We start from the raw sequence: 15,193 nt of genomic DNA, 5'->3' as shown, positions 1-15,193 counted from the left end.
TTGATTTGTACCCCCTTTTCTAGAAGCAAGATGTTTTGGGATGTTGTGTACAGCATTTGCTGGTTAAATGTTTTATTGGTTGACATGTTATCATCGTTATCATCATAATCAAATTTCGTTTATCGCTTCGATTCCTTTTTTTTTTCTTCAGCTAACTACATTTAATCTACATATGCGCATTTTTGTTTTCTGGTTTTTCTCTTTTATTTGATTCTCGTTTATATGATACATACAATAAAATAAAATATGCATTTATGATTTTTCATTAGATGGTTTTTCTCTTTTTCAGTTGGTTTTTTGTTTTTCTTTTATTTTAGCTCGTTAGTATAAATTTCTATACTGAAACGAGCACAAAATTTCACTCTTAACTATACAGAAAAAATGAAAATGATTTGCGGCTTTTGTTGTTGTTGTTTTTTTTTTGTTGTCTCTCAGTGTAATGGTATTGTTTATTATAATTTATTTATAATTTTTCTTTCTGCATAGGGATATTGTTTAGTTATAGTTAGGTTTCTTTTTTAGTTTATAGTTTAGTCATATGCAATTTTATAAACCATGTTTTTGTTTTACTTTACAATTATCAATGTTGGTACAATTAATAATATTAATCATATACTCTTGATATATTATTACATTGTTTGCTTTCGCTTTAACAGACATTCTCGTTTTGTTTTTGTTATTTTTTTGTTTGTTGTTTTTTGCTTTTGTATTCTTCTTCTTTTAGTGATAACAATGTGCGTAAGCTTTTCTATGCAATTAATTTAAACAGAAAACCAAAAAAAAAAAAAAATAAAAAATGATTAAACACTTCAACTTCATCGAAAACAAGAAAAGTTAACTAATTTAACGCCCTTCACAAGGGGCGTTTTGCAAAAACAATAAAATTAAGCAAGAATATCAATCGTCTATAACTAAAATTGTTAATATGAAATATTAATGGCAGTGCCAAATGAATGAAGGAAAGATAAAGCGGGCTTCTATTACAGATATACATATATTAGGTATTTATCGGGGATTATTCTACAAAATTCTTTATACCCACATCCGAAACTTGTATTGTTCAGTTATTGACATATTATATACAGAATTTAGTGGCAGTGCCAAATGAAATAATAGTTGGGGGCATTTCTCTGCCGCCCTTGTGAAAGGCTAAAACTCTTCCAATAATAATAAATAAAATCAAATAATATAGTATCTATAATAATAATAATGTCTTGAAAGCTATTTGAAATGACTCTGCACGACAATTTGATATATATATATATAAAGATTTATATATATAAATATGTATATAAAACAAACAAGAAAATTCTTTAGTTCTGGCTGGTTTTTTGCTTTTGAAAGTGTTTGTGGTTGTGTGTTGTGTATGGGTGGGTGTGTGTGTGTGGGTGTGTGTGTATTGAGGATAGTTACATACATATATCTATATATATAGTGTGTGTTTTAGAGGGCGTGTATTATTATTATTATTGTTGTTGTTGTTGTTGTTATCAGTAGTTGTTTTGTATAGTATATTTAACAAGGTGTCACACGTGTCATTCTTCAGTGTCATATGCGCTGCTTAAACGTACAAAATAAATAACTTAAGAACTGAGGCTTTACAATAACAATTTAATTAATTAATTTATTTCTTTCATTTGTGTTTGTATTTTTTTTTTTTGGCCTTAAAATTATTCAACATCAACAATGTTTCACTTTTTATCTCTTTCACATCATTTTAGATTCTCCTTCTTCATATCATTATCATTATCATTTTAATTACTTATCATTTCGTTTCGTTTTGCTAACTTTATACCTCTACACTCGTCCGGGATTTTTAAATAGCCTAGCGTGTAGCTACAGAGTGAGTACAGTAAAACTGGCAATCAATATTCCAACTTTTCGCTTTGCAATTGACGGGGAATTTCGTTTCCCCGTCAATCGCATTAATATCACACATCAAAATAAAGGGTGCTGAATTTTTGACTACCAGCTGACATGACGCCCAGAACTATCCCCATTCTGCCATTCCCCCAGCGATACTTCCCATTTATAAATCACTTAAAGCAGTCGCAAGTCGGACACGCTAACGTAATAATAACCATTTGAGAGCTTTGAAAATGAAATCTATGCAGGGATGAGAGCATGTGGTGAAAAGGGAGGCAGACCAACTATAAGCTATGCAATATTTCAAGTGGGTGTGTGTTTGTTGTGATTGTACTGTGGCACACCACTGAGCAAAGGTGGCAGTCAAAGACCAGTTGCTTTAGTTCTAGCTATAGTAGAATTCAAAACATCCAGAAGAAACTAGAACTGGCACTGGCACTGGACTTGCTACTGTCGATACGAGCAATAGACTAACAAATAATTAATGATATTTTAGTATAGTATAGTATAGTATATATACGATAATATGGTATACAATATGGTATGTGGGGCAGCCGTTTTATAAACTTAGGAGATAACATCAAAAACAGCGACCTTGGCTCAGTGGAGCGGACTGTACAGTTTTCAATATATATATGTACACTCATACATATATTTTCAATATATATATATATACATACATGTATTTAGTATAGGCACTTAGCATATTCGATTGTTTTCATAGAAACAAAATATATTTACTTTAAATAAATATACACATATCTATACATATATATATATATTTTAGTATATAATGTATCATTTATATATATGTGTGTAGGAAGTCTTGCTTAGCGAGAATAAAATTATAAAAGAGACAATGCAAAAGAGAGTGAATGAGGGTTAGAGAATTCTCTCATTTGGTATCTATTAAAACAGTTGCAGAGCACTCACTCTAGCCTGGCTAAATTGTTCGCTAATTGTTAAAAAAAAATATGTATATAAACAAAATAAATGAGAATATTTTTTGTTTTCATTTTGTGTTTTTAGTTGATTGATTGATTGATTGATTACTTGATTGGAAGTGAAAGGGCGGAGACGTACGTTTCTTTTCGTAAAACAAAAAACAAATGTTGCAAGTTGCATGTTGCATGTTGCAAATGTGAATATCTCTCTCTCTCTCTCTCGCCTGTAGTATGTAGTCTATATATATGTATATGGATAGTCCTAAACATATCACTTAACACTAGCATAGCTATAGCTTTAGCATTATGTATATCTGTATAGTTTATGTATATCGTATGCGCTTAGTCTATATTCATATATATATATATATTGATTATTTTTTTCATCTATTCTTTTTACTGCCAATTTGTTAATGCCTTAAGTTTAATTTACATGCTTATACACTTGAACTTCAACCGAAAATCGAAAAGTTGTGCGCACAAAATCATAATGCAAATTAAGCAAAAAAACCAAAAAAAATAAGTAAAAGCAGAAACAAGTTTGAAAAAAAAATTAATTAAATACAATACAATGGTTTTGTTTTTTTTTTCTTCGTTTTGTTTATAGGACAACCAAAGAGAGAAATCAAATTTGTAAGATTATAATGTTGATAGAGATTATATATATGTGTTATATATAATATAATTTTAAATGCCTATTTGTGTTGTCCTAAACCTCATAGATTTTTATTGTGTGTGTGTATTTAGTTTATGGCACCTTTTTTTTGTATAGTAAGTGTATGTGTGTGTGTGTGTCGTTGTCGTATGTACAGAAATATATATATATATGTTTAATTGTTTTTTTAACATTAGATAGTTAGTTAGTTGTTGTTGTCTACGCGTTATAAAGTTTTAGTTATTATAGCAATGCATTTAAACTTGTTTGTTTGTTCTTTTTGTTGCTGTTGTAGTAGTAGTTGTTGTTTGTTTGTTTGTTTGTTGTTAAAATATGTGAAACCATCAAACTGAGAAAATTGCTTTGTTTTTGTATATGTTGAAGAAATGCAATTTGAAAATGTATGCAAGTATTTCCATATACATATAAATATAAAATTAGTGTGTGTGAGTGTGTATGGTTGTGTGAGAAGGTGTGCCAGTCTGTGGTCATATTGTTAAGGATCCCTTATGACGTGAACTAAGTACAAGAATCCCATTAAAAAAAAAAAGACTCTAAATCAACTAAAACGAAAGACTTCAATGGTCGCCTACTATCAAATGTTATAAACAATATAAATGTGTGGGACTAGCGTATATAGTTTATATATATATAATTTTTTTTGTATACTAAACTATACACTCTGTGTGTATGTGTGTGTTTTGGCTATAATGTTTTTTGTTTTTTGTAGGTTTTTAGCATATAAGCAAATGAAAAGTAATATAGTTAATCAACAATGTTCTCATGAGCTTCATATTTCATGATACGCATTTAGCAATGAGTAATAAGTAATGAGTAATGCTATTGTTTATCTTTTTGTTGTTGTTCTTGTTGTCGTTGCTGTTTGTGTTAACAACAATTGCAATTGATTGCAACTTGGCTAACTTCAGAGATTAGATTAATCGTAATCGTAAACTTAACTTGGGCATATCATTTCCTTTCATTCTTCTCTCAAATGTTGCAATTAACTACATAAGTATGTATATAACTGAGTGTGTGTATGTGTGGTGTGTGTGTAGATTAACTGATTATACAGATACATATACATATACATATATATATATGCTTGTATATAGTTGTTGTGTATTTATGTTATGCACCATTATTCCTTTGCCTACTATTTATTATATTATATGATAACTGGTCCAAGCTGCTTCGTCTTTTTAACTGCTGCAGTGCGACGACAACTATAATGAAAGAAACTTGCATTAGTTATCATAAGATATATAGATAAGTATCTATCGCCTCACCTTATATATGCCTCCTTGGTAAGCTTGAAAATATCTATATAGCGCTTATAGATATATAACAAAAAAAAATCGGCTTTCGCTTGTATTTACACATGGAATTTATGTACAGTGGATGTGGGGCGGGGCGGGGCGGGTACTGGGCCGATGGTTGGCTGAAGAGTGCGTGGATGTTGTGGTTGCTGTGGTGTTGCACCTCTCTCTTTTTGTGTGTGTGGGTGTGTGCATCCCTAGCAAAGTAGTATATTTCACATTTGTCGCGGATTTGGCGACCTGCTTTGCTTTTAAGAGTTGTTTGCTCTCGATTTGCGACCACCACCCGATTGGCCACCCTGATTGGCATTCGTGTTCGTATTATTGTGATCAGCGGATGATCCATAATGCTGTTGTTGCGATGGTTTCTCCTTGCTTTGATGACGCGAGTTGCCGGCAATCATTGCAGCATTTGGACGCGATTCACGCTGACCAGCGTCTGTAAGCGAAGAAAATCAAATAATTAGCAAGTTATATAAATAAGAATTACTCAATTTAAATATATATTAATTGTTTCTATGAATTTTAAGCCTAAAAATTCAATAAAATGTAATTTAATTAATTTAAATGAAACTTTAACTTAAGAAAAAAATTTCTAGACACTTTTATTATTATTGATTTTCAGAGAGAAAAGTTTCAAAGCAGAGTCTGTGCGAAATTTGGTTGCTCTAGCTCTTGAAGTTGCTGAGATCTAGTTGTTACTACAGATAGATGGATAGAAATAGCTCTAACTAACAAACAGTTTCATTTTTAGTACCGGATCTGAGACCGTAACCGAATGAAATTTTCTGCCCAGAACCGAATACCGAAACGTTTATACCGGTACGGTTGAAGAGTTGACCAACTTCAAACTGTCATAACTTTGTCAAAACTTTACCGATTATCAAGCGGAATGTCATTTTAGTCATGGTTTGGCCTCTTAATTCATTCTGCATTCAAATCTAATTAAATTAAAAAAAAAAATTATTTTCTTCAAAATCATGGGTTCGATGCTAAGGGTCCCCCCTTTGAAATTTCGAAAATTCAAAATTTTAAATCTCAAGTTTTCACTTATAATCAACTCCTTATATCGTTATTAGTATAAAACAACACTTTAAACTTGATTCTGAGACCTTTCATTTTTTTGTAAAAAATCATGCCAAATTGAACAAAAATTTGGACTTGTAAAGTGGCTAAAACCGCAAGCTGACCAACTTCAAAGTGTCATAACTTGGTCAAATCTGAACCGATTTTCAAGCGGGATGTCATTTGGATCATGGCTTAACATTTTAATCCATTCTACATTCAAATATTTGAAAATTCGTGAAAAAAATATTTTTGTCCTATTTATTTCGATGTCATATTTATTATAAAACGACATCTTAACATTTTAAAATGTTTCAAAATAAATATGTATATAAGCTATACCGATGACTACGCCTTGTAGTGTCTACTACATAAATGAAGACAAATCTATCGTATTATACTATCGTATTATCTATACGAATTTACACACCCTTATCCTTGGCGCTGGCCGCTTGATTACCGCTCGACTGATTGACGTTCATTGTTGTCTGTGTGCCGCTGGCAGCTTTGCCACTTGCCACCGTTGCACCTGCATTTGTGCCCGCCCCTAGTCGCTTATCAGTTGTAACTGTCAGTGCTATTTTGTCGACTGTCGGCGACGACGCCGACGATGTATCGCCAAAGACAAGCTCCAGTTTGTGGCTGTGACTGCCAGTTGGCGATAGAGTGCCGTCTTTGCTCTCGGCGGAGGTTTTGTGATGCTGCGCCACCTGGGCATAGCTCAGTTTGCTGGCCGTTGCGGCGGCAATGTTCTCCGTGGATACAGAGTTCGAGGTGGCGCTGCTGCTGCTGCTGGCGTTGTTTGTGGATGTGGATGTGGCCACGCTTTTGTGTTTGCTGACATCTTTGCCGGCGCTGTTGGACTCCTTTTTGGCATGTTGCACGCCAACCAGCGATGGCTTCTTGTGCTGTCCCTGACCATGACTTTGGCTTAGACTCAGCTCGTTGAGGCCGCTGGTTAACGTTGTTGTTGCTGCTGTTGTGGTGGTTGTTGCCACGCTGCAGGCGCCAGCGCCCGTGCTTGGCAGTGTACCAGCAGATGTTGCGGCCACGCCCATATTACCGCGCCCATACTCATTTGTCATCTGCTGCGGTTGCTGTTGCTGCAGCTGCTGCTGTTGGCCATAGCCATCGACTTGGCGCTGCTGCTGCTGCTGCTGCTTTGGATGCATTTCATCCTCAGTCTTGTTTGATTTATCCAGCTGCTGGGCAGCACCGCCAACAGCTGTTGTTGATTCATCGCCAGCTGTTGTTGTTGTTGTTGTTGCTGACGTCGTCGCATTGTTGTTGTTGTTGCTCAACTTGTTGCTGGCATTGATATTTGGTGTTACACACTTTATCACATGGATCGGGTTATTACTAGAGCTCTGCTTAGTAAAGTTTTTAGTATTGTTGCCCAATGGGCGTGTCGTCTCCTCAGTGGGCACCATTACCACCATTGTGGCCGGCGTTGGACTAATGGCCAGATTTCGCTGCTGTTGCTGTTGTTGTTGATAGTGTTGTTGTTGCTGTTGCTGCGGCAAATGCTGCTGTTGTTGCTGCTGATGATGTTGCCTATTGTTGTGGCTGTGTGCAGCAGCTGCATTGGCATCCTTGCGTGCTTTGCCTTTGCCGCCCGTGCGCACCACATCCGACAGACGATTCTCTGCCCAATTGCCGCCTGTGGCAGGAGCTGTGGAAGCGGTGGTGCTGGTGGTGGTGGTACTGTTGGAGGAACTGTGCGCATTGCCCTCGGCATGCTGATGATTGCTTGAACGCGACTCCTCGCCAGCAGCGCTACTGCTCTCCACAACAGCCACAGAGCTGTGCCCCTGATGATGAGCCTGAGTTTGATGATTTGCCGCCTGCTTGTGGCTCAAGCCGGCTGCCGTTGAGGAGTTGCTGTTGGCGCTGTGTATGGAAGCGTTGCTGGGATGATGTGGAGCATGTGACGGACCTGATGTTGCTGGCAATGGTGGAAAGGCAGATGCCTCTAAATCAAATTGCGGTGGTTGCACAGGAGCCGCTGGTTGTTGTTGCTGCTGATGGTGTTGCTGCTGCAACTGTTGCTGGTGTGAGCTGTGACCTTGATAGCCCATGCCACCGCCATGATGCAAGTTGCGTTCATTGCTGGTGCTGCTGTTGCCACCACCACCACCGCCTCCTCCTCCTGCACCACCGCTGCTGCTAATGCTGCTGGACATGTTGTTGTTGTTGCTGCTGCTGCTGTTGGTGTTGTTGTTGCTGCCACCGCTTGAATTATTGCTGCTGCCACTGACACCAAGTCCGCCGCTGTTGCCCACATTGCTGCCAATGGAGTTGTGATGATGATGATGGTGGTGATACGGATGTCCCGAGCTCTGCTGGGCAGCTGGCAAATGATGTTGTTGCTGCTGCTGCTGTTGTTGCTGGGACGATGGCACCGTGCTGTGACTGTGATTCTGATGGTGATGATGATGCATGGACGCCGCATGCTGTTGGGCATGATAATTGGGATTATAGTTGTTGCCCTTGTAATTGCCACGATGCTGTGGCGGCGCTGGAGCTGAAGCAGCATCATGACTACTATAGTGACTTTCGCGATGCGTTGTTCCGCCAGCAGATTGCACGTTGCCAGTGGACGATGCGGATGATGAGGACAACATTTGTTGCGGTGAACCACCATAGATCTGCAGACAATCAGAGTATAATATGTGAGTAAATTGATAGTTGTCCACAACAATTCCAGAAGCACTTACATTAACACGACCGCCAGGTGAGTAATTAATGCCACCGCCATCGTCATCACGTCGACGACGACGTGGACGTGCCTGCCAATGCAATGGCTGTGGTTCCTTGGTGCCACTAATGGAGGTGGCCAGCGAGGATGAGGAGCTGGCCGATATGTTGCTGCGACTTTGTTGCATGCTGAGAGAGCTGTGCGAACTGCTCGCATGCTCCACACTCACATTATTATCGCTGCCAGCAGCAGCTGTCTCCTGCAGCTCTACAGGCTGGGCATGCACCACCAGGTGGTGATGTTGTTGCTGCTGTTGTTGTTGTGGTTGGGGTGTCAGTGACAGTGTTGCCGTACTGCTTGCATAGGTTGCATGAGTTGTGCCGGCGGCACTGGAGGAAGGCAATTGATAGTGCGTCTGTTGTTGTTGTTGTTGCTGTGGCTGATGATGACCATGACTGCTGGGCAGCGTTTGCACTTGTGTGCTGTAGTGATGATGTGCACCATAGCCCTTGTCCAGATTCTTTTGCATGCCACCTTTCCAGTTGCTCTTGATGGCATAACGTGCTGAGCCAGCTGAATTACCCGTTGCCACCATTTGTTGTGACTGCTGCTGCTGCTGTTGTTGTTGTGGTTGTTGCTGCTGTTGTTGTTGTACCTGCTGACCACTGTGACTGGAGCTAGCTGGTTGTTGTTGCTGCTGCTGCTGCTGTTGTTGTTGCTGCAGCTGCTGATGTTGCTGTTGTGCCTGCTGTTGCATGGGATCCACAATTGTTGCCGGCACCACACAACGCAACGCTGTGGACATAATTATATTGCCACCGGGTATATGCGATGGCGTCTGTTGTTGTTGCGCATTTCTTGGCGGTTTATTGCGCGGTTCACCACGTGGTCCCGTGCTCCCCAAATTATTGGGATTGCCGCGATGATTGCTATTGTAGCGTCCACCGCCGCCGCCCTGCGGCTTATTGGTAACAATTTGTGCGGTGGGTGGTGGTGCAGGCGAAAAATTGGCAGCCACAGCTTGTGGTGCCAAACCATTCGTGGCAAATATGTTGCCACCAATCTCATAAAAATTCTGACCATGCGCTCCAGTTGCCACAGGAGCTGCCTGCCAAGGTGCAGCCATTAAACCAGTATAGTATTGTTGCTGCTGAAAGGGCTGTCGAGAGAGAGAGAAGTATGAGTAATTTATAAAAAGTTTAGTTAAACTCACAAGTTACTTACACTAATCACTAATTGTCCACTATAGGGAACTGGAGGTGCCGCTATGGCCGCACCGTTGCCGGCATAGACAAAACGCTGTTGCGCCGGATTGTAGTTAACGGCAGCAGCAGCTGTTGCCGCTACACCGGCTGCAGCAGCAGCAGCGGGATCATAAACTGTGGCAGTTGGCGGTGAATTGAGACGATAACCGTTTTTAATATTTGGTACTGCAGCTATTCTGTTGATAAACGACTTGGGCTTTATGCGTGCCATTATGGGTTTCCCCTGAAACTCTTTAACCTCCTCGCGCAAATACTTGTAAGCCTTTTGCGCATCCTCATCCGACTCAAATGTGATGTACCACGAATTGTTGGCCGCAAACTCGCACGAAATGGGACGCGGGCAGTTTTCGCTGCTGAACAGTGCCTGGAGTGGAGAAAAATTATAAAGATTATACATAAGATTAAGTTTAAATAGTGATGATACAGTCGAGATAAACAGACTTTTTGATAGGGTACATAAACATACCACAATAATTCTGTTGTATTTTTCCCAAATTTATTATTCGATCTTGATAAAATTTTCAGGACACGTTCAGTAGATCAATTAAATCATCTATCATTTCAGTTCTTTAGTTGAAAATTTTCTATTATCACATAAAACATCAAATATTGTAACGGGCTTCACAAAAAATGTGATTGCTTTTTACAAATGATGAAAGATTTTTAACAAATATTTAAATTTTGTAGTTCTAGCTCTTAGCTATTACGGACAGACATAAAAACATGGCTTTATATATAATTCTTGAGATTAAAGATGCTTTCTTATGTTTAATACATAAACTAAATATTTAGGATGAGCAGATCATTTTAATCATCTATTATTATACCAGATTACTATCTCTTAGTTAAAAATATGTAATTGCTTTTACAAATGAACTAAAGATTCTAAACGAATATTTTAATTTTGTAGTTCTAGCTCTTTGTTTTTACGAACAGACATGCAGACATGAATTAAAATAAACTTTTTGAGATTAAAGATGCCTTCTCCTGTTTGTTACATACACTACCACAAAGTTATAAACCTTTTATACCCTTGGGTAAAGTTAAATATACTATTGAGTAATACGTGATCGTCATTTCAATAATTGTTCGAATTAATTGTTTTAAGCGTTCGTGTTTAATTAAGTTTTGATTTTGATTTTCTGGTTTGGATTTCTGGGTAAGTCGGTGGTGGTGGTGGTGGTGGTTACCTTGACGTCATCGAGTGGCGTGTTGTCGGATATTTCTCGCAATATGATGATGCAACGTTTGTGGTTGGGGCGCACGCGCAATCCCTCGTCATCGACCTGAACGTTGGGCGATTCGCGCAGCACCTCGGTAATCAAATTGATGTCCTTGGTTAGTTTCTTAACAAGATTAAAATTGGCCACTGTCTTTATGAGCACATATTGATCGCTGTCCATTTGGGACACCAGATAAGTATCGGTTGCCAGATTCTCTCTGTAAAACGAAAAACATAATGTAATTATAAATATGTGTAATACATTTTAGGGTGTATCCCTACATTACCTGCAAAAGTAATAATCAAGCTGGGTGGCCAGCATTTGCTTTAGCTTATCCAATGGCATGCCACATTCATCAGCCGCCAGCTGCTGCTGCTGTTGTTGTTGCTGCTGCTGTGCCACAAGCTCCGGCAGCGTTTGCGGCTGCTGCTCGAGGGCAACTAAATTCGTAGTGTTAACACCAGGTACAAGGGCCTCTGTAGTGTAGCAAACGAGGTTGCCATCCTGAGTCTGAGCAATGGCTCCATTCATGATGGCGTATTCGGTATTGTCGATTGCGTCGCCAGTGGACGGCAGCGGCAGCGGCAGAGACAGTGGCGTCGCCACCGGATGTCCGTACTGCAAATGCTGTTGTTGTCCCGGATGCGGATGTGGATGCGCCTGCAGATGCACTTGTCCCGTTGACGACGTTACCGCTTGCACCGTTTGTATAGTCTGTGTTGATTGTTGTTGCTGCTGCTGCTGTTGTTGTTGCTGCTGTGCGGCGGCTGCGGCGGCGGCAACTGCCACAGCGTGAGCGTGCGAAGCGTGCGTATGCGAGATGAGCTGTTGCTGCTGCTGATGTGGATGCTGTTGTTGTTGCTGCTGCTGCTGCTGTTGTTGTTGTGGATGCTGTGCGGGCTGTGCTGATGGGGGCGCTGCTGCAGCTGCTACTGCTGTTGTTGTTGTTGCTCCTGCTGCGGCAGCGGCTGCTGCTGCTGCTGTGATCAACGGTATATGAGTGGCTGCGGTCGGAGGAGCTGCAATCTGCGTCGTCGTGCCAAACAAATTGGTGGCTAACATTGCCGTTTCAACAGGAACATTGGTATAAACAGGCGGCTGAATCTTGACTGCATCTCCATTCATATAGACGTAACCTCCTGCAAAATTCATGAGAAAGCAAACAAATTATAATACAAATAAATGCGTAATCACAAGACGTAATCAGAATCGCTATAGATGAAATGATCGACTTTTAGTTGATCAGTACTTATAAGCAATCAACCAAATAAATAAAATAAAAAAAAAACTTAATAAAATATTTATAACAAAAACAAACTAAACAAAAATAATTTTTTAAATATATATATATATATCGCTTACATCGCAGTTAAAGGTTATATTTGCTATAGCATCAAACACAAGAGTAGATATCTGATAATATGCAAATATTTTATAGTACTATTAAAAAAATTTCTAAATTTCAAAATGTTTGAGAAATAAACCAATAAAAATAGGCAACAATATTGATTATAAAAAGAAAACATGAATAAGGGGGTGTGGAAAAATTCTAAAACAATCTTTTTAAACAATATGATTTTTATAACTCTTATAGTCTCTGAGATCATGGTTATCTATTGTGACAAATTAATTAGTATCCTGTACTTTGAGTACTGGGCTAATCAGGCAATGAATGATAACAAATAGATACAGTTTAATCTAAACATTAACATTAAACTTTAAATACATCTGTGTTTTGCAATTTGCATATTATTCAAATCTCTATTATCTTTTTTTTATAATGTTAAACATTTAAAATTGTTGTGTCGACAACACTCGCTTGTGTTAATTCTATGCTTACAGGGTATACAACTAGCCGTTGTAATTGGAGATAGAGGCTCCACTGAAAATTCAATAGGAATTATATTGCAGGCGAGACGACGATGCGTTTTCCTATAAACTGCAAATATTGCACAAACAAACAAATGAACAGTCGCCGCCAGCTAATTTGATCCTAAACATAACCACAAACGGACCGTTGGATGAATAGAAAGGGGGCGGGGCAGAAGGGGGAGCTGCTGCAGCAAAAAGAAAAGAAAAAAAACTTTGCGTTTTGGCCTCACCTTAAAGTAATGCAGGCAAAGCATATACACTATGTATGAGTATGTACGGTATGTATGTATGTTGTGTATGTGTGTGTGTGTTCTTATATACTTGCAATGCACGTATGTATGCGTAAGTGCGGGGGCATTGTTTTTGTATGTAGTTATGTATGCATGTATTTATATGTGCCCCGCATATTATTTTTGTTTGATTTACAAATCGAGAATTGAATTTGCTACTAACCTAGGTAATATTCCATGGTAACGTATGTTGGGGAATTGTCAAGAATTCCGTACACACACACACACACACACACAGACACTTAAAGACACAACTCGGCTCTTCTTCTTTTTTCTACTCCTCTTTCAAAACGAACACCCGACAGCCCCCAAAAACTTGCACAAACGACACACACACACACACAGACACAGCGCACACCACACACACACAAGCTTGCACTCGCTCACTCACACACGCACGCACGCACACACACACACACACGCGCACTGCCTTGTTGCGGCGGCGGCTGCTGCTGCTGCGCTGCTACTGCTGCCACCCAGTTGAGACTTTTAATTGGAAATTTTGATTTTCACTTGATATATATATATAAATATATATAATCTTATTGCATGAAACTTGATTATAATGCGAGTAGCACACACTAATCTGCACCACTGCTGCTTTCTTTGCTTCGTATTATTTATTTATTTATACTGCTGCTGCGGTTGCTACTGCTCTGCTCTGCTGCTGTCGCTGCTGCACTAGTCACTGTTTCTGTCTCTTTTGATTCTCATCTCGGCTCGTGCCTCATTTTCTTCTAACTTCGACGTTTGTCGTCTATTTTTCCGTGTCTGTGGCTTCAATGACTTAATTTTTGTTCTCATTTAGTTTTCTTTTCCGTGGCTATTTTCGCTTTTCTTCTTCGCCTCCTTTCCTTTCGTTTGCCTTTCCTTCTGTTTCTTTTTGCACACAAATATACGCAGAAATAAAATTGAAATTGGCCCGAGCACAGAGAATCAGCAATTGATTTTTTTTCTTTCTTTTGTTTTTTTCACGATCAACTTGCACCGCCGCACCCGCAGAAGTTGCTCACAGGAAATACTTAATCGTTGTAAATGTTTTAAATAATATTTAATGGTTGTTTTCGACAACGAACTCGTCACACGAAAATTTTTTTATAAAGCCAAAAATTTGACGTCTCATCGTTATAGAAAAACTTTCGCCCGTTCCTTTTGTCAAACGTTTCGATATATGTACCATCGCTTGCATGGTTGCATGCGGCGCAAAACACGCAAAAATCATCAACTGAAGACGACGAAAAGAAGGCGAAGCCAAAACCATGACAAGAACACGCGCACGCTTTTTGAATATTGAATGTCAATTGTCAGCAATTTTCTTAATTAATAACTATTTTGAATGCGATTGCTGTTGCAAAGCCCACGTAATTTCGTGGCGCTACGATGGAACGTTGGAAACGAAACCTGAGAACCTAATATCTTTTTTTTTCTGTTAATTAAACAAAATGCACACGCTTCAAATTTGAATTTCAGCAATAATAAAATGCACTCAAGAATAACAAACACTAACACATTAATATGTACTTACCACTCTCAAAAATAATTTCGTTTTCGAATAAATCTTCAGCAATTATTTTCGGTTGCAGCACTTTTCATACACCGTCGACATGAATTGAAAACCACTTGTTATGTGTGTTCTGGCCAGGGAACTCGCAACGATTGCGATTTGCGATTGCTGAACGAAACACCAAACGTTCCGCGTGTTACACGTACACAGAGTTGAACGCTTTTTAACGAACTAATGAATTATACAACCTAATTTGTGCACCTAATGATTAATAAAAATTTAATTGTGATTTATGAAATTCTATTTTACTGCTGTCGTCAAAATCACAATGTGTGATTGTGGTGGCTGGGTGATAGACGATTATTTTATCCAATATACTGCTAGAGATGGTTTCAAATATTAATATATCGGCCATGCTGATAATTCAAAACCCAATACTTGAAATCTTCGCAAGTTTGGTTTATTTTTATTGTGGCTTGTTATAATTCAATT

General features: G+C 38.8%; 1 protein-coding gene across 4 annotated transcripts; it reads right to left on the bottom strand.

Moving 5' to 3' along the window:
* Window positions 1-41: 41 nt before the first annotated feature.
* LOC117788241 (la-related protein Larp4B) lies at window positions 42-14,956 on the bottom strand. Of its 4 annotated transcripts, XM_034626941.1 has the most exons (9): window positions 13,361-14,479; window positions 11,884-12,174; window positions 11,322-11,793; window positions 11,003-11,252; window positions 9,772-10,176; window positions 8,567-9,706; window positions 6,280-8,497; window positions 4,755-5,223; window positions 42-4,691 (listed from the first exon to the last, which is right to left on the bottom strand). In XM_034626941.1, exons 1-8 carry the CDS (start codon window positions 13,374-13,376, stop codon window positions 5,036-5,038), a joined length of 4,980 nt encoding a protein of 1,659 aa, XP_034482832.1. In that variant the 5' UTR covers window positions 13,377-14,479; the 3' UTR covers window positions 42-4,691; window positions 4,755-5,035. The 4 variants fall into 4 exon arrangements, with proteins under 4 accessions (XP_034482832.1, XP_034482831.1, XP_034482829.1 ...); XM_034626940.1 differs by lacking the exon at window positions 13,361-14,479 and adding an exon at window positions 14,723-14,956 and having other exon boundaries at window positions 11,322-12,174; XM_034626938.1 differs by having other exon boundaries at window positions 11,322-12,174; window positions 13,361-14,480.
* Between the last annotated feature and the right edge of the window lie 237 nt (window positions 14,957-15,193).

Source organism: Drosophila innubila, assembly GCF_004354385.1.
Source record: "Drosophila innubila isolate TH190305 chromosome 3L unlocalized genomic scaffold, UK_Dinn_1.0 0_D_3L, whole genome shotgun sequence".
Lineage (NCBI taxonomy): Eukaryota > Metazoa > Arthropoda > Insecta > Diptera > Drosophilidae > Drosophila > Drosophila innubila.
The sequence above is the reverse complement of the archived record's forward strand: the minus strand, read 5'-3'. Positions and strand labels throughout refer to the sequence as shown.

Bases quoted from the DNA above. Each gene is read 5' to 3' on its own strand.
- LOC117788241 (XM_034626938.1), bottom strand. The intron at 11,253-11,321 runs GTAATGTAGGGA...TTCGTTTTACAG, and splicing joins CTTGATTATTACTTTTGCAG to AGAGAATCTGGCAACCGATA. The intron at 10,177-11,002 runs GTAACCACCACC...TCTCCACTCCAG, and splicing joins CGCCACTCGATGACGTCAAG to GCACTGTTCAGCAGCGAAAA.